The sequence below is a fragment of the Podarcis melisellensis genome, assembly GCF_964234715.1.
Source record: "Podarcis melisellensis genome assembly, chromosome: 4".
Lineage (NCBI taxonomy): Eukaryota > Metazoa > Chordata > Lepidosauria > Squamata > Lacertidae > Podarcis > Podarcis melisellensis.
In genome coordinates, this window is record NC_138531.1 from 47,385,052 (window position 1) to 47,402,494 (window position 17,443).

Here is a 17,443-nt window from a genome sequence, read left to right on the forward strand (position 1 = left end):
ATGCTTTTCTGAAATAACCCACGGTGGTTTTCATGTTCCTGCAAAGCTACTGATCCCCTGCCCAGGAATTTGGTTAATGCAAGTCCAAGACTCAAAATTTAAATTCTTTCGAGTTTACCAGGTTCAAGATTGCATTTGGTGCAATGTAAAATAGATTACAAAATTGATAGTTCCATTTGTCAAGAGGAAGTAGTATGGTCAAACATTTGTACAGAGGTGAAACAAATCAAACTGTCCTGGGTAGACAGCAAAATACTAAACCTCTGAAAGCAAACCATAATACAGGTCAAAGGAAACTGGAATTTTTAAGGAAATGACTGTCGACCCTTCAGGTTTATTCTCCAAATTCCAATATAACTTGAAAAAAGGATCGCTCCTTAAATGAGCATTCCTGTGGAATTATGCAAGTTTCCTATTTGGTAATGCATGACATCTTCACAGTAGAGTCACATTCTTCATATCGTACGCTTCCTTTTTTCTAAATGACAATCTAAAAATTAAAAGCACAGACACCATTACACATCTTGCATACTTAAGAATAGCACCTGCCCTTATTTACCGAAGGTCTGCCTCACGGCAATCCAAATAAAAGCAATCTCAAAGCTGCATATTCTGATTTCTGTAAGGCGGTATTCCTTCCTAAGGTGGTATTCTTTCCTAACACCTTACAATGTGTCAGCGAGTTTTGCTATGCAACTTGTTAGAGCGATAAAAAACAAATTTCATTTTAAACCTATACCCTTGCCTTCATCTGTCTCCTCATCGTTCACTTCCTGGGTTTCTTTCGTGGATTGTTTTTGGCCGTCCAATTTTTGCACGAGGTCTTCTAGGTTCTGCATTTCAGCCTGCAAACTTCTTTGAAGATCGTGGTTGCCATTTAAGAAATCCTTTACAATTTGTATTCTGTTTAAATCCTAAGAAGGGGAGAAATACCTTGTGAGTAAAAAATGTGAAATGAGAACGGGATGCTGGACTAGATGGGCCTTTGCCAGGATCTTATTTTGTTCTTATTACCACCTCTCCAAAGCATCTCAGGCAAGTGAGTCTTTGATACTGCCTAGAGAGTTTCATAGCGGAAGATGGATCTGAATTTCAGCTTATCACCACCAACCCAATGCACACAAATTGCTACACCAATCCTGTTCTCTGGTCTGTCTGTTGCTTCTCTCTCTTTCCAATGCTTCTTGCAAGACCTGCAATTCCTAATTTAAAAAGATTTCTATAAAGCAGTAGACAAATGTTTCCATTTGGGTTTTCTTCCTTCTAAAAAAAGCCTTTTACTATTTTACCTTCAGAACTTGCCACTTCATCTGAAGCTAGAAGTGTATAATCTTTAAAGCTGAAACCAGGAAGCTAATATGGAAAAAAAAGCCACGAGTTACCTGACAGCGGAGCAATGAATGAAGTGAGCGATGTTAGGCATATCAGTGAAGCACAAGAAAATGCAGCATCAGACAAAAATTAATTGTGCCACAATTGTGGGCAGCAAGCCCTTTGCTGACTGTACTAAAGTGGCAGGTAAAGGGCAGGACAAGAAACCCATTCAGCTATAAGACTACATTCCATCCTATATTCATCACTATCAACCAAAACAATACAAAGAAGGGAAAAAAGAACACTGCAATGTCTCTCGCAATACTAGAAGAGTTCATTAGTTCAGACACTGAGTGGTCTCCAGTTCTCGCCATTAAAAATATATATATATATCCAGTGAATACATGAATAACTTACTTGATTCCATTTATTTAATTACTATGCAAATGGATTTAAGCAATTCACAAACTAAGAGGGGAATGGAATTTTCTTATATTCAGCATTTAATTCCCTAAACATTCTGTTGCATTTATTAATTATGTTTCCACAGACACACACACACAAAATTCCCAAGGCAATACATGACAGAAACACTTCAAATACATATATTTTGAAGTGGGCTTCAAAAGCTTTTCAGTAGCTGCCTCCCAAGCATGTTGCAGGTTTAACTATATGCTGCTGCCTGCTCTTTTTTCTGGCAACAGGCTCCTCTGCCTTTACCTCAGGTAATTCTGAAGTAACCAACTGATAGTTGTTGAGGGAGCATGAGGCCACTTCAACCAGCAAGATCATGGGGAGCAGGTTGTTCTCTCATGAATGGCAAGATCATGCGTCTTAAGTAACTCTCTGTTGGCATTTGGAGGGAGTTACGTAATGTCAACTCTGATCAGTGCAAGATTCAAAGCCTTCACAGACTCATAAAGTACTTGTGACCTTTACCACAAGGCCTCAAAACCTAGTTGATGGGCACATATGTGCTATAAGTATAATTTACGATCATTGAACACAAAATAAAGAGAAGCCAAATGTCAACTTTCAGGTCCCTACGTTCTTGCACAAGCTGGAATTGTTTGTATTGCAAACAGATGAGTAATTCCTTTTTTCACTGAAATACTAGGGGAGGATGGTTTTTAACAGATACGTGTTTCTCCATCATTGATCACCTACAACTAAGCAGACACAAGGAACTATAAAATGGAAGCTCCACCTGCTCTCCTCAATCTGTCCCTTTGAGTTTGCTAAGTTTCCCCAGTCCTCCATAATCTGCATATGGAGGAGTTACCGTATTTTTCGCTCTATAGGACGCACTTTTTCCCCTCCAAAAATGAAGGGGAAATGTGTGTGCGTCCTATGGAGCGAATGCAGGCTCCCTGGCTTCAGCGATAGCAAGGCAAAGCCTCCGAAGCCTGCGCTACAGAGGCTTCGCGTTGCTTCCGCTGAAGCCAGGAGAGTCTGCTCTTTGAGGCTGGCGGTGGGGAAAGCAGCGCTTCCCCCATCGCCAGCCCCAGAGGATGGGGGGCAGCAGGAAGGCGCGCGACGCCTTCCCGCTACTCTCCAACCCGGCTTTGAGGCTGGCGGGGGGAAAAGCAGCGCTTCCCCTATCGCCAGCCCCAGAGGATGGGGGGCAGCAGGAAGGCGCGCGACGCCTTCCCGCTACTCTCCAACCCGGCTTTGAGGCTGGCGGGGGGAAAAGCAGCGCTTCCCCCATCGCCAGCCCCAGAGGATGGGGGCAGCAGGAAGGCGCGCGACGCCTTCCCGCTACTCTCCAACCCTCCTGTGGGCTTTTGCGGGAGATGGGGGAATTCCCCCACCTCCCGCAAAAGCAGGCAAAAGCCGTGTGCTCTTTAAAGAGGCTCCGTGGCTTCTGCAGGCTTTTCTAGGAGGTGGGGGAATTCCCCCACCTCCTAGAAAAGCCCGCAGGAGCCGCGCACCCTTTAAAGAGCGCGCGGCTCTTGGGGGCTTTTCCCCAAGGACGGAGAAGGGACTGACTGGCCGAGTCAGTCCCTTCTCCCTCCTGCGAGCTTTTGCGGGAGATGGGGGAATTCCCCCACCTCCCGCAAAAGCAGGCAAAAGCCGTGCGCTCTTTAAAGGGGCTGCACGGCTTCTGCAGGCTTTTCTAGGAGGTGGGGGAATTCCCCCACCTCCTAGAAAAGCCCGCAGGAGCCGCGCAGCCTTTAAAGAGCGCGCGGCTCTTGGGGGCTTTTCCCCAAGGACGGAGAAGGGACTGACTGGCCGAGTCAGTCCCTTCTCCCTCCTGCGGGCTTTTGCAGGAGATGGGGGAATTCCCCCACCTCCCGCCAGTGGCGTAGTGTGGGTTGTCAGCGCCCGGGGCAAGGCAAGTAATTTGCGCCCCCTAACCCGTGGATTTGCGCCCCCTAACCCTAACCCCCAGATGTTGCGCCCGGTGCGGCTGGCCCCCCCTGCACCCCCCACGCTACGCCACTGATTTAAATATACCTTTGTTAAGAAACCGGAGGCCTTCCTCTTGGGCATTGTCGGCCAGAAAGTGTTAAAAAAGGACAGAAGTTTCTTTATGTATGCGACAACAGCAGCAAGAATACTTATTGCAAAGTATTGGAAGACACAAGACTTGCCCACACTGGAAGAGTGGCAGACGCAATTGATGGACTATATGGAATTGGCTGAAATGACTGGCAGAATCCGAGACTTGGGAGAAGAAACAATGGAAGAGGACTGGAAGAAGTTTAAGGACTATTTACAAAAACATTATAAGTTGTATGAATGTTAAGTATTTGCACGATTTAGAAAATATCAGTTCCAGCAAACAGACTTTGTAAAATAGAAAATTAAGTTATAAGTAAGAAAAGGTCGAAATTTAAGGCAACACTACGTTTAATTTTAAAGTATGAGCAATTGATAAAAATTGTTTTAAATTTAGAAGTATAATATTTGGAAAGTACAAAATAAGGTATGAAACAAGGTAATAATTTGCTGACATTCTTATTATAAATAATGCAGGGTAAGGAGATGTGAGGAAGTCCAATCAGTTATATAAGAAAAGTTGTACTGAATGATTGGTTATATTTTTCTCTTTTTTCTTTTTTCTTTTTTCTTTCTTTCTTTCTATATGGCTCTTTGGTATTTTGGTTCTGGCTTTTTGGTGTAGGGATCTTGTATTATGTATTTGAAAATTTAATAAAATATTTATAAAAAAATAAATGAATATTTTTATGGGTGTGGACAATGAGGAGCGTTTCTTATGCTTAATATCTGCAACACATTGAGTGCTCGTCCAGAAAAGTTGAGACTCACCCTCCAGTGCTATGCTCATGAGGCGCTTTCCTTCTCGTTGCTTAGGACTTCGTAGCAGCGGGGGAACCGCCAAAAAAGCCCCTTCGGGCGCACGGGAGGAGCGAGCCGCCCGCTTTCCCGCCCTCGCCGGCCTCCTGGGGCGCACGCAGCGCTCGCGCCCTCCGCAGCCCGCCCAAACGTGCGCCAATGCCGGGCGACGCGCCCCCTCCAGGAAGCGCGACGTAGGCACCGCTCCTGCACCCGACGGCCTTTTCTGCAGGGCTTCTAGCTGCAAGCGAGTGTGCGCGCAGAAGGCGGCGCCTGGGCTGGGGAGCGCGCAGCCTCGTCCTTTCCTTCGCAGCCAGCACTGTGAGAGAGAGAGTGAGCCACCAGGACCAGGTAGGGGCAGAGAGCTCCGAGTGCGCCCCCAAAAATGTTGCGCCCGGTGCGGCTGGCACCCCTTGCACCCCCCACGCTACGCCACTGCCTCCCGCAAAAGCAGGCAAAAGCCGTGCACTCTTTAAAGGGGCTGCACGGCTTTGCTGGCTTTTCCAGGAGGTGGGGGAATTCCCCCACCTCGCAGAAAAGCCTGCAAGAGCTGCGCAGCCTTTAAAGAGTGCGCGGCTCTTGGGGGCTTTTCCCCAAGGACGGAGAAGGGACTGACTGGCCGAGTCAGTCCCTTCTCCCTCCTGCGGGCTTTTGCGGGAGATGGGGGAATTCCCCCACCTCCCGCAAAAGCAGGCAAAAGCCGTGCGCTCTTTAAAGGGGCTGCACGGCTTTGCTGGCTTTTCCAGGAGGTGGGGGAATTCCCCCACCTCGCAGAAAAGCCTGCAAGAGCCGCGCAGCCTTTAAAGAGCGCACAGCTCTTTGGGGCTTTTGCCCAAGGAGGGAGAAGGGACTGACTGGCCGTTTCAGTCCCTTCTCCCTCCTGGTCGAAAAGCCCGCAGGAGTCAAGCGGGGCTCCTGTGGGCTTTTGCGGGAGGTGGGGGAATTCCGCCACCTCCCGCAAAAGCAGGGAGAAGGTCTTGGAGTAGCGCACAGGCTGCGTGCAACCTGTCCACTGCTCCCAGAGCTGTGGGGGGGGGGGGGAATCATATTTTTTCCTTGATTTCCCCCCCTGAAAACTAGGTGCGTCCTATGGTCCGGTGCGTCCAATCGTGCGAAAAATACGGTACATTCAGGAGTAGAGGAAAAGCTGCTGTTCTACACCTGGATGGCTCACCTCACTGTAAGTAGCTATAACAGGATGGACAGACTTGATCTAAAAGCTGCTTCTTGTTATTTTCTTGAAGAAACTATCTGCCTCTTTCATTTCTCCTCTACCTTTATTTTTGATTCTTAATAAACTTCATAAAATTTGACTGTTGAAGTCTTGGGTACATTTCTGCCAGCATCAAAAGGACTTCTCTCAGGTGTCTGGACTATTTTTGTGACAAGCTACATCAGGGGTCTGAGCGGAAAAAAACAGGTTACCTTGGGCTCAGGGAAGAGCCATGTAGGCTGGATGCTCTTTCTGTCTGCCCTCCAAAATACCTGCCCTGGACCCCTCAGAAATCACTCCTGTCTGGGGGGCAGAAGGTACAGTTACAGCTTCCTTGGGAGCCTCTGTGCACAACTGGGCTACTCAGTGAAAGGACTTATCCCATTTCCGTTACAGGTGGCGCAATGGGTCAGTGCATCTGGCTATCAACCAAAAGGTTGGTGGTTCAAGGCCACCCAGGGACAGCTGTGGCGAGGAGCCCTACATTGCAGGGAGTAGGACTAGAGAACCCTCAGGGTCCCTTCCAGTACTATGATTCTATTTCTGTCCCAGGGGTAACGTAGATCTAAGGTGGCTGAGCAGGTAGCTTCTTTCTCAGAGTAGAGACACATCTGCTAAAACTGAAGGCAAGAAGCTTCACAGAAAAAAAGAGACCACTGTTCTAAATTTCAACATTGAGTAGTAATTTATTTAGGACCTTTATAGCCCACCTTTCGTTCATCAAAGCACTCAAGGCAGCTTATATGGGGATCCCTTGTGGCATCCCGTCTAGGCACTGACTTGACCCAAAGCCACTTAGTGTGAGGCAAGATGTCTACATTTGTGTGTTATCAGTCCATGCCCTAGGGGTAGGTTTTAAGCACCCTGGCAAATGTATTCCAGTTGAATTTTAAAGTGAAGCGGTGTTTTCTGTTAGGGTACAAATACAATGGAGATGCTGGGAGCTCAACTGCATGGAACAAGCTTTCCTTGGGCAAGCAATAATCTTTTCATCTGAAAAGGTTTATTCCAATAAATTCTGAGGAACCCTCTAAATGCACCCCTCTTATTACACAGGTGGACCTATTAGCATCAAACTCTTAAGCATGAGTGCAAGCCTGCTTTTATGTTTTCAAATTAGGTTACCTCTTCTGACATCATTCCTTCTTCTTCCACGAGAAGACGGATTTCATGAAGTCTCTCTTTTATCAGTTCTGCTTCTATTTCACCGATCTGGCTTCGATTCATTTCACCCTCCAATCCATCAAGCTGATCTCCCCCTGGTACATGCACAGCCCAATCAGATGACAGAAGCTATTGGGTTTTAGTAAAAACAAAATGAACATGAAAAGCTATGGCTTTATTGACAAAATAATGACACTTAAGGGCTTCAATGACCCAAAAAGCACAGGATGCTGTTTGAGAAATACAGATGGAACTAGTTACACATTTCTTTGGATCCAGTCAATGTTGTTTGTGACATTAGAGATGAGCAACAGTATTCGACAATACTGAGGTATGCCAAGTACAGTGGCACCTCGGTTTTTGAACATCTCTGTTGACGAACATTTCGGTTTTCAAACATCATAAACCCGGAAGTAAATGCTTTGGTTTTTGAATATGCTTCTGCTGAGTACAAGATCCTGAGGCCTAGCTGTCGGCTGTTGAGTTTTAGGCATTCTAACATTTCAGAACTTGAATGGTCTTTTGGAATGGATTACGTTCGAAAACCGAGGTACCACTGTAGTTTGTGAAACTTACTGGCATTCTGTGGATTTAAAAACATTATTTGGAGGCTATACCTTCACTGCAAAAGAACACATTTAAACAATTCCCAGTAAAATCATATGCATGTCTACTCAGAGGTAAGCTTCAGTGGGACTTATTTCCAGATAGGTATGCATAGTAATGAACTTCTTTAAAAGAATTTTAAAAATGGTGGTTTGGCTATTCCTCTGCAGCAATGTCCCTGCCATTTACTAATTCTATTTTTAAATAATCTCTTTTTACTTAAATTCTTTTCTAAAACAAATGAACTGCTTTGAAACTATGAGAAGTTTCAGAAGCAGATTATGTGATACAGCATAAAAGTCTGCTGAACAAAGATTTTTTTTTATTCCAGTAGTGGGCCTAAAATAGATTTTGTATCCTGGCATTTGTGTTCTCCCACATAGGTACATTCTTTAACCAGTTTTTTTAAATGCCACATAGCATAATGCCTGTTGCCTCCATGCAAGGCTATCTGCCTTGCAGAAGTTTTACCTTTCCATCTATATAATATGCAGATAAAATGCTGTACTATTGTTTTGTTTTGTTTCCCCCCCCCAAAAAAATAAACTTTTGATATGGTAATCTCAAGAGTAAAACTAAATTGTATCAATGTGCCCAAAAACCTTGAATCAACAAATTATGAAACAGCCTCAGATATCCTTGATCAAGCACAAAAGCTTTGATTTACAGTGCAAACCATCTGGATACAGACTGTTGCATTTCTATATTCAATACTGTGCCTAGCTAAAATAATAATAATGGTGAATAGCAGCCAGCCTACAAGCTGAAAGAATGGCAACTATTACCTTTTCTATCCTTGTACGAGCCGTCTGGGCCTCTGGAATGTGTTGAAATTCAGTTAGCAAGTTCTGAACATGATTCCCAAATTCTTTCAGCCAGGAAGAAGAGACTTTCATATCTGAAGAATGCATTAGTTCATTGCGGCACTTAATCACCTAGAGACAAAAACACGAAGCAAAACCATCTAGACTGAAAACTCAGTGAAGGGAAATGGTAAGCAAAAACCAACCCTCAAGTTACAGTCCTGCATTAGGGGTTGCTGACTGAGTGATCTGTTTTCACATCAGAGCCACATATTGTTGTTACTAGAATGGAAATGCCCCGTGTGGCGAACACCTTGCCAATGTTATGTTCCTCGACTGTCCCCTCCTCAGAGGATAACCAGCCTTAAGCACTTTATTATATTGCATTTTATACTTGTAGGCATGCACAATTTAAGCTCCATCAGCACTATTTGTTAAAAGCAGTCTCATAACACTTTAAACAGTTATGGCTTCCCTCAAATAATCTTAGGAACCGTAGTTTGTTAAGGGGGCTGAGAGCTGTTAGGAGGCCCCTACTCCCCTCACACAGCTACAGTTTCCAGATTTCTTGGGAAGAGAAGAAGAGTTTGGATTTGATATCCCACTTTATCACTACCCGAAGGAGTCTCAAAGCGGCTAACATTCTCCTTTCCCTTCCTCCCCCACATCAAACACTCTGTGAGGTGAGTGGGGCTGAGAGACTTCAGAGAAGTGTGACTGGCCCAAGGTCACCCAGCAGCTGCATGTGGAGGAGCGGAGACGCGAACTCGGTTCCCCAGATTATGAGACTACCGCTCTTAACCACTACACCACACTGGCTCTCTGGGATTTATTGTTATACAACTCTGGGAACTGTAGTTCTGTGAGGCGGATAGAGGTCTCTGTAGACAGGACAGGGTGCTTGCCCAAATGGAAGAGGCAGTCACTGATTGCAACCTGGTGAGGGTGTTTGTGGAACCCTGCTAAGAAAAGATGTCAATAGCAGTAGTTGGATTACCTCTCTGACTTTCTTCTGATCAATGTTACTGAAGTGATCGCAGAAGTTGAAAAGGTTTAAGAGTGCAGATGCATCACATTTGTCTGGACCACAAATGTCTGCTTTCCCACGAGGCATGTAAGCCTACACAGCGAAGGAGAACAAATGCAGTTAATGTCTGATTCAGAAGCTATTAGGAACACACTATTTCTAACTGATAGTTATATCAGAACTCATGTTTATTTAATTGTAGCTTTGTCAAACACTAAAACAGTGGTTTAATTAGCATCTTGTTGCTGTCCTTTTTCTCTTTACAATCCCATTGGATACTCTCGCTGGAGTCCTGCATAGTCATTCCGCACTGTTCCATACCATACAGGAGGACACAATTTAGAACTTTTCTGATCAGCTACTGTTGGTCAGCCTTAGGCTGCCACTCCCTCTTGAATCCAAAACAAGTTCCCCTTTCCATAAGGAAGCACCAAACTTGTAGATGAGACTTTTAGGGCGAGATGTATTGCCTTGCAAAGCTCATCAACATGCTTTTCATCACATGTTGATTGTACTGATGTCTATTTCACAGCATGTCTACATCTTGGGAGCCACAACGAGGCACAGTTTCCCAGAGCTCACATCTACACTGTGGGAAGCCACAGTGAAACAGATACATGTATGATCACTACACATCAGTTTTCATGGGCTTTCTGTCTTTCCTTGGGAGAATGGGAGGAAATGGAGGCACTATTTTCTCTAACAGGGCCCAGCAACACTAATACGGACATAAAATTAAACAGATTTGTTTGCCAACCACAGTCCACAGCTTCATGTGTTTAATATCTGCCTCCTGTGCTTTTGTCAAAATCACATAACTTCTGTTGAGAAAGAGAGATGCAACTTCTATATGGTAAAATGCTACTATGAGTTTGTTTGGTCTTACTAACTGAATACAAACTTACAAATGCTGCTTTGGCAAATTCTCATAGACTGTTCAAATCCAGAAATAAAGAAGGAATAGAAACCTGAATAAACTCATAGAAGACAAAAGGTGGCAGTAACAAAAGAGAATAGCAATTGGTTGCCTAGAATTCAGAGCAGCACAAGCTGCTTCTTGCTCCTGAAGCAGTTTCAAAACTAGCCATATCATACACAGGGCCTTGCAGATATTGCTGGACAGCTCCCATCACCCTGACCACTCACCACGCTGTCTGCAGCCTATGGGAACTTGTAGTCCAACAATACCTGAAGTGCCACAGCTTCTCTACCCCCAATTTATATCCTACCCTGATGCATGCTGCAAAAGCTGGAGCAGAACATCCATTTTACATACAGGGGTGTGGGGTGGGGGTAACCCCAGGTTCCATCGTAGAGGGGGGTGACAAATGATCAAGGAACAATTACTGCCCTACTAGGGAGGTTCATAAAAAAACTTGTTTAAAAAAATCCTGCTCCAAAGGTCTTATCTTACTACACTAGGGATTATGTAGCTATATATGAAATTTCATGCATATCAGTTAATATCTTGACCCTCCTCCACAAAAATAACTGTTTACTTGGCCGTTTTCCTATGTCGTGAAGGCTGAAATTTCAATTCAGTGGAGCACTTACTGTTCCCAACCCTAACCCTGCGGAAAGCCATCTAATTAGACTTTAATTTGATTCTGACATGTTTTTATGAGGTAATTTAATTATTCTTTAATTTTATACCAATGTTATATATCTGATTTTAGCTGCCCTGAGCCTGACTTCAGCCAGGGAGGACAGGATATAAATAAAAGTTTATTATTATTGTTATTTATTAATATTCCTTTGTAAGAAAATATGAAATAACGTAAAACCATTTTTGCAGGCAAAAAAAAAATCAATGGGGGGGGTGACAAGAAATTTTCTGCACCGGGTACCACCTGACCTTCCTATGCCTCTGTTTACATAACAGAACTTCCAGGCATTACCTTTGCCAACTCCCATGCATTAGATGGCCAGAGCCAAGGCCTGCAGTTTCCCCAGTGGACTTCCCCATTCTTGTGCGTGTGATGATTCAAAATCTCTTTTTTCCATTCTTTACACAAGGAGCACACAGGCTGAAACTACAAAGCAAAATGAACACCAATACAAGTACTGTAATTTAAATCATTGGTTTCAAATTTTTTATCCAAGGGGGTGGAAGGGGGTGGGACTCAATTTGGATTGTCCAAGAAATCAAACAATGTCCAGTCCCCAAAGTCAACAAATTACAATTCAGTAAATAAAAAGGGATTACTGTTGGCAAGAAAGAGGCAGAGATGCTGAGGTTATACGGGTTTACATAGTCGTAGTGTCTCTCTAGTGGGCTTCCGGTTTCTAAGACTCTTTGAGAGATTCCTGCATGTGCATGCTAAGAAAAGCCGCAAATACTCTGGAATTAAGGGAGGGGGAGAAATGCAAATAGAAAGTTTCCTTTGAATGCTTTGAAACGATTGTGAGCTTTATCCTTTCAAAATGCAAAAGAAGCTGCACAAAATATGCCGCAGCCACCACAGCAGAATTCAGAGTGCTCTTTGCAAGCAGGACACGTGTGTTTTTAAATGCCACATGTCAAGCATAAACTTAACATGTGGAGATGGGTTGGGTAGAATGGCATCACCGGCTATACTTCTTAAAGGAAATCAGAGCATAACTTAAGATTCCATTCTGTTGCAAATATAATGTCCTCTCTATCAAAACAAGTAGAAAGCAAGTTATTTTAATAAGGTGGAATCTAAGTACAGTGGTACCTCGGGTTACATACGCTTCAGGTTACAGACTCCGCTAACCCAGAAATAGTGCCTCGGGTTAAAAACTTTGCTTCAGGATGAGAACAGAAATCGTGCTCCGGCAGCACGGCGGCAGCAGGAGGCCCCATTAGCTAAAGTGGTGCTTCAGGTTAAGAACAGTTTCAGGTTAAGAACGGACCTCCGGAACGAATTAAGTACTTAACCCGAGGTACCACTGTATACTATTATTTGCCATGTTATGAACTGTCTTGTAAGGGAAAATACCCTGAAAGGAAGCTTAAATCTATTAAATAAATAAAATTAAAATAGATTGGGCTAAAAATATTGGGGGAGGTGTGTGTGCTGGCTCCTGCGTCTTTAAAGGCTGAAGCATGCAGAAATTTAACAGGTACAGCTTCCTTTGATCATGGAGATAAAGCATCACACAAAGTTGCATCTATTGAATTTCTGACAGATATGAGATGAAGCCCAGCATTATAATGCCAAAGTACCCATAGAGTGTCAGAACTGAAAACATGTACCACAGTGTTCTTAAGGTTTCCTTTTCAATGTCTGGCCAAAAACATGTATCTTCTACCACCCCTTCTTTCTTCTAACTATTACCTCTCTTTTCCTTCTCTCTGGTAAATCACATACTCTGAATGCAGAGTGAAAGGTTCCTTGAAATTCTGCTGGTTACATAGCATTGCGGCTGAGAAGAGCCAGAGGCAGCTCTTACTCACAAACACTTAGGAAAACCGCCATGCACTGAACACTCATCCAGAGAACATATTGCAATTTGGGGAAAGTAGGGAGATAAATTATTGTTTCAGAGCACAGCAACAAAATGGAGCCATTAACCCTGCCCGTTTGTTTGTTTTTTAAAAAAATCAATCTATTCCTATGTAGGCCCACTGCTCTTTCCTTGTACGTAGAGAGTACTGTTTGTAATCAGAGCGATGTGTGGAATGTTTGATATTTCATGTGTCCTTGAGGCTGTGTGGGAAGAGGTGGCAGAGGCAAGTTTCCCAGAACATCACACATTCTCACTGAATCCCTCATTTTCAAAACCCAAATCGACCTCTGGGCAATTCCACTTCTTCCCAACCCACAAGGAAGCAATTCTGTGAATTTTATTCAAGACTGAGACATGATGAGAACCTGGGATTGTCAGCCTTGTTGTCAATAAATGTTTTGTTCAGTATGGTCCTGTACTGCAGAGTCAGGCCTAAGTATCACAAGCTGTTCCAAAAAGTACCACAAGAGTGGTCAATGAATCATTTTATATCCCGTAACTTTTTTCCTGTGAGGCAAGATATCTGAAGCATCACAGAAGTTGGGCTGCACACTCTGCTGCTGTTATTGTGGCCAGGACTGTAGCTAGGGTGTGGTGAGGTGTGCCCCCGGCATAGGCGATGAGGGGTGAACAAAATCAGCTAAAAATATGTCCATAAATATAAATATTGATTACTGTATTGCCACATAAGAAATGGTTTTAAATAGAGGGTGAATTGAAAGGGTGGAAGGGGTTGGGGTTGGAGGAGGGGCAGAAAGAAGAGCTAGGGGACATAGGTGGCGCTGTGGGTTAAACCACAGAGCCTAGGACTTGCCGATCAGAAGGTCAGTGGTTCGAATCCCCGTGACAGGGTGAGCTCCCATTGCTCGGTCCCTGCTCCTACCAACCTAGCAGTTCGAAAGCACGCCAGTGCAAGTAGATAAATAGGTACCACTCTGGTGGGAAGGTAAACGGCGTTTCTGTGCGCTGCTCTCGTTTGCCAGAAGCGGCTTAGTCATTCTGGCCACATGACCCGGAAGCTGTACACCGGCTCCCTCGGCCAATAAAGCAAGATGAGCGCCAGAACCCCAGAGTTGGCCACGACTGCACCTAATGGTCAGGGGTCCTTTTACCTTTACCCTAGGGGACACAATCTGGACAGTTCTTCCAGGGGCACAAAATCACCTAGCTATGGCTCTGATTGTGGCTGAGTCATGCCTGCAAGCAGCTCCATGTGTGGGTACATGAAGTCCACATACGCAGAGACAGCTCCATGAGGCAAGGCATTTGCATAAAGTGGCTGTTCCTATGTAGTTCCAGCAATTTCAACCCATGCCAAAAAATTCCCCAAAATTCAAAAAGGGGAAGCCTTCACCAGCATGGAGATTCTGTGACGGTAAAAGTTGTGCAGATTGAATTCTTCCAGTCATGTTAGTCATGCAGCAAAGCAAAAAGCCACAAACTTCCATCTATCCAGAGCATTTCTGATTCTTTCTTCATAATTCAAATACGAATGGTGCCATTTTGGCATCACTGACAAATTTTACACAAATTGTCAAACAAACTGCCATGATGATGCACAGCATAAGATTATATAGTCCAGTTTCGGAACTTCAGTTATTTAACTGTGAAGTGCTGCCTGCCCATTTTTTAAATATAATTTTTGTGCTATAACATTTTGTGAAATAATAATTTGAGTGGTGACATCCTGGCACCCTTGAGCAATTTGAAATCATTGAGATGGCTGCCAAATTAGTTTGGCAGCTTCGCAAAAGAATTGGAAAATGCCGCCCACCAAGTATATTTTGAGATCTGGGCGACTTGTGTGTCACTTAGTGGAAGACCCACCTCCAAAATTCTCTTCCCACTCAAGTCTCAAAGATATAGGAAAACAAGCACTCCACACACGTCATTTACAGGGTAAGAGCAGTGAAAGTATGTAGGAATCAACATAAAAAATAAATAAAACAGGCAGGATTAGAGACTCCCTTTTGTTGCAGTGCTTTGAAATAATCATTTTCTGGTGACAAGCATAATCATTTCCCGAAATATTTCAAAGCAGCGAGTCATGCTGTCTTCAACTACATCTTTATAAAGCGTCAGTTGGGCTTCATTCTTGGCAGGACTCCATACCTTTGGCTTCTATGCAATTTTCTTTGCAACCTTCATAATGGTACCTGGTCATTATCTTAATCTGGTGCTAAGTAAAGCACTCCAGCAGCAGTTTTTCAAAACATGAAATTAACTATCCATAGATGTTAAAGTAAAAAGTTCTGATTCAAATAATTCTGTGCAAGTACTCTGAGAGGGCAGGGTCTCTTCATTACGATGTTTTGAAAATCCTGGCCTGTTTCCATTAGTGAAACTGTTTCTCTTTGAAGCCTTGATTGCAGAACAAAGTTCACTGCTATGTATGCGATCAGTGCAATATGTTGTATCAGCTGCTGCACACTGACTTCTCTAATCATTCTCACTTATCTTACAACATCATTGTAAGCCTTCAAAACCTCTAAGATTGTTCCTTGTAAGGATTTCATTTGGGGTCTGTGATTAGCAGCTCTACATATAATATTCCCCTATCAGCTATGATCTTTAGGATTGCGACTGAAGGTGCACATTTTGCCCCAAAATATACGGCGCGCCAAAAGCTAAAACCTGGGTGTCTAGTTTGATGTGGAATTTAGTCTGATGTACCATTCCAAAGCTTGGCTGCCATCATGCTACTAATGGTATCAAATACACATTTTAAACCCCAAATGAGAAAATCCAATGAGAGATTACGTAATCTGGAACAGAAAAGCAACCCTCTGCCCACCTCCCCTCTGCTGCAAAGCAAAAGTGAAACTGGCACCATGAAACAACTGTGCATTTTTATTAACGATTGTAGGTGCATCAAGTGGCACTCCAAAAATAAAATTGCTCAGCATCCTTCATGTTTGTAACTAGCATCCCTAATGTTTTTAAAAAAATCTAAGACTTAATGGCATTTCTTGGGGTTTCTTCCTTCACATCAAAACTAATTTGGCAACCATCTTGAGCATTTCAAATTTCTCAAGGATGCCAGGTGCCATCACTATTGCTTCACTATAATAGAAGAAAATATTTCAGTATTTCACAATGAAATAACGGAAGTTCTGCAACCACATTAAAATAAAGAAGCGAGAGAACTGGCCGTATTGCGCTGCCCCTGAGCTTATATATAAACAAATGAAATTATAATACATTAAAAGGGTAGGAAAACGCGCAGTATGCTGTACAGTACTGTATTATAAAGCAGGCAATCTCTGGCCTTGCAGAAGGGGGCACTGTTCGAAAGAAACAGTTTTGCAGAAAGCGCTTTGGATCCGAGGCAAACCGGCGTTCTTTGTTCTGGCCGAAACTTGCCACGAGCGCGGCGCGTATCTTTCCGCGCGAGAAAAGAGGCGTGCGCAACCCCTTCCCCTATTTTCCTGTTCAAAATCGTTCCCTCCTCTTTGATTGAGCAGAAATAGTTTCTCCCCCGCCCCGATCTCAGGCTGCAAAAACTCTCGGGGGACATGGAAGGGACATCTGGGGCGCGCCACGTGCACTTCGGAAAGGGTCGGGTAAACGACACGCGCGAGTTTGTTTCTCGAGCGCGCTTTTGGCGGGAGAGGGGCGACCAGGCAAAGCGAGGCAGGAGCCTCCTCCGACCTCCGCTTCCCAGGGCGGAGCCTCACCTGCTTGCCTCGAGGGGTGCAGCGCCCGCTACAGCGGAGGCCGGACGGGCTGAGGCGCGCGGAGGAGCGCGCGACCAGCTGGCGGTGAAAGGCCTGCACTTGCTCCCCGGCAAAGCGCTGCAGGGCGGCCCGCAAGAGCAGCAGGCTGTGCCCGGCCTTCACCCAGTTCTTGTATTCAGCGCAGTTGAGGCGAGAGGCCAGTTCCGCCAGCGCCATGGCATGCCCGACTCTGCCGCCTTGCGCGCCAGCCTCCAGGGGGCCGGGCTAGAGGCGGCGGAGCCGGCCGGCCTCTGTCGTTCGTTGCCTCAGGGGAGCGCAGGCAGGAGCTGCCGCTCATCCCAACGTCATCCTGTCAGCTGTAGGTTCACACTTGCAGACACTTTCCTAAGCAACCGTGCAAGAGGTAGGTATCGATTTCCTTGAAACAACACTTTGACTATTTAAAACGAGGAAAAATCTTGACCCCTCCCTACCCAAGGGCACTCATATTTTTCTCAGCAGTGTTAGCTTCATAAATAAAATAGTGTACACTTACGTTAATTTCCAGATGGTAGCCTCTTTAGTCCTTTGCTATATATATATATATATATATATATATATATATATATATAGTGTCACCTTAAAGGCTAGCAAATTTATTATGGCATAAGATTTTGTGGAGTACAGTCCACGCCACCAGTTGCGTGAAATTTGAGAAAATGTAAAAGGCGAGGTCAGCTTCTCGAAGCTACCAGCATGAGTTTGCCCAAACTGCGGGAGGCAGTGGAAGACAGAGGTGCCTGGCATGCTCTGGTCTGTGGGGTCAACAAGAGTCGGACACGACTAAACAACAAAACAACAACAAAAGGCGAGGTCAGTGGGAATT

General features: G+C 44.5%; 1 protein-coding gene across 2 annotated transcripts; it reads right to left on the reverse strand.

Annotated features, from left to right (window-relative positions):
* Window positions 1-302: 302 nt before the first annotated feature.
* Window positions 303-16,952, reverse strand: LOC309368702 (uncharacterized protein CXorf38). 2 transcript variants are annotated; one of them, XM_081909002.1, is made up of 7 exons: window positions 16,579-16,952; window positions 11,326-11,460; window positions 9,398-9,520; window positions 8,383-8,532; window positions 6,953-7,120; window positions 746-914; window positions 303-490 (listed from the first exon to the last, which is right to left on the reverse strand). In XM_081909002.1, the coding sequence occupies exons 1-7, from the start codon at window positions 16,792-16,794 to the stop codon at window positions 456-458; spliced, it is 996 nt and encodes a 331-aa protein (XP_081765128.1). In that variant the 5' UTR covers window positions 16,795-16,952; the 3' UTR covers window positions 303-455. The 2 variants fall into 2 exon arrangements, with proteins under 2 accessions (XP_081765128.1, XP_081765129.1); XM_081909003.1 differs by lacking the exon at window positions 11,326-11,460 and having other exon boundaries at window positions 16,579-16,951.
* Window positions 16,953-17,443: the final 491 nt, after the last annotated feature.

Bases quoted from the DNA above. Each gene is read 5' to 3' on its own strand.
- LOC309368702 (XM_081909002.1), bottom strand. From the start codon at position 16,794: ATGGCGCTGGCGGAACTGGCCTCTCGCCTCAACTGCGCTGAATACAAG. The intron at 11,461-16,578 runs GTGAGGCTCCGC...TTTGCTTTGTAG, and splicing joins GCACCCCTCGAGGCAAGCAG to TTTCAGCCTGTGTGCTCCTT. The intron at 8,533-9,397 runs GTAATCCAACTA...TTTTGTCTCTAG, and splicing joins ATCAGAAGAAAGTCAGAGAG to GTGATTAAGTGCCGCAATGA.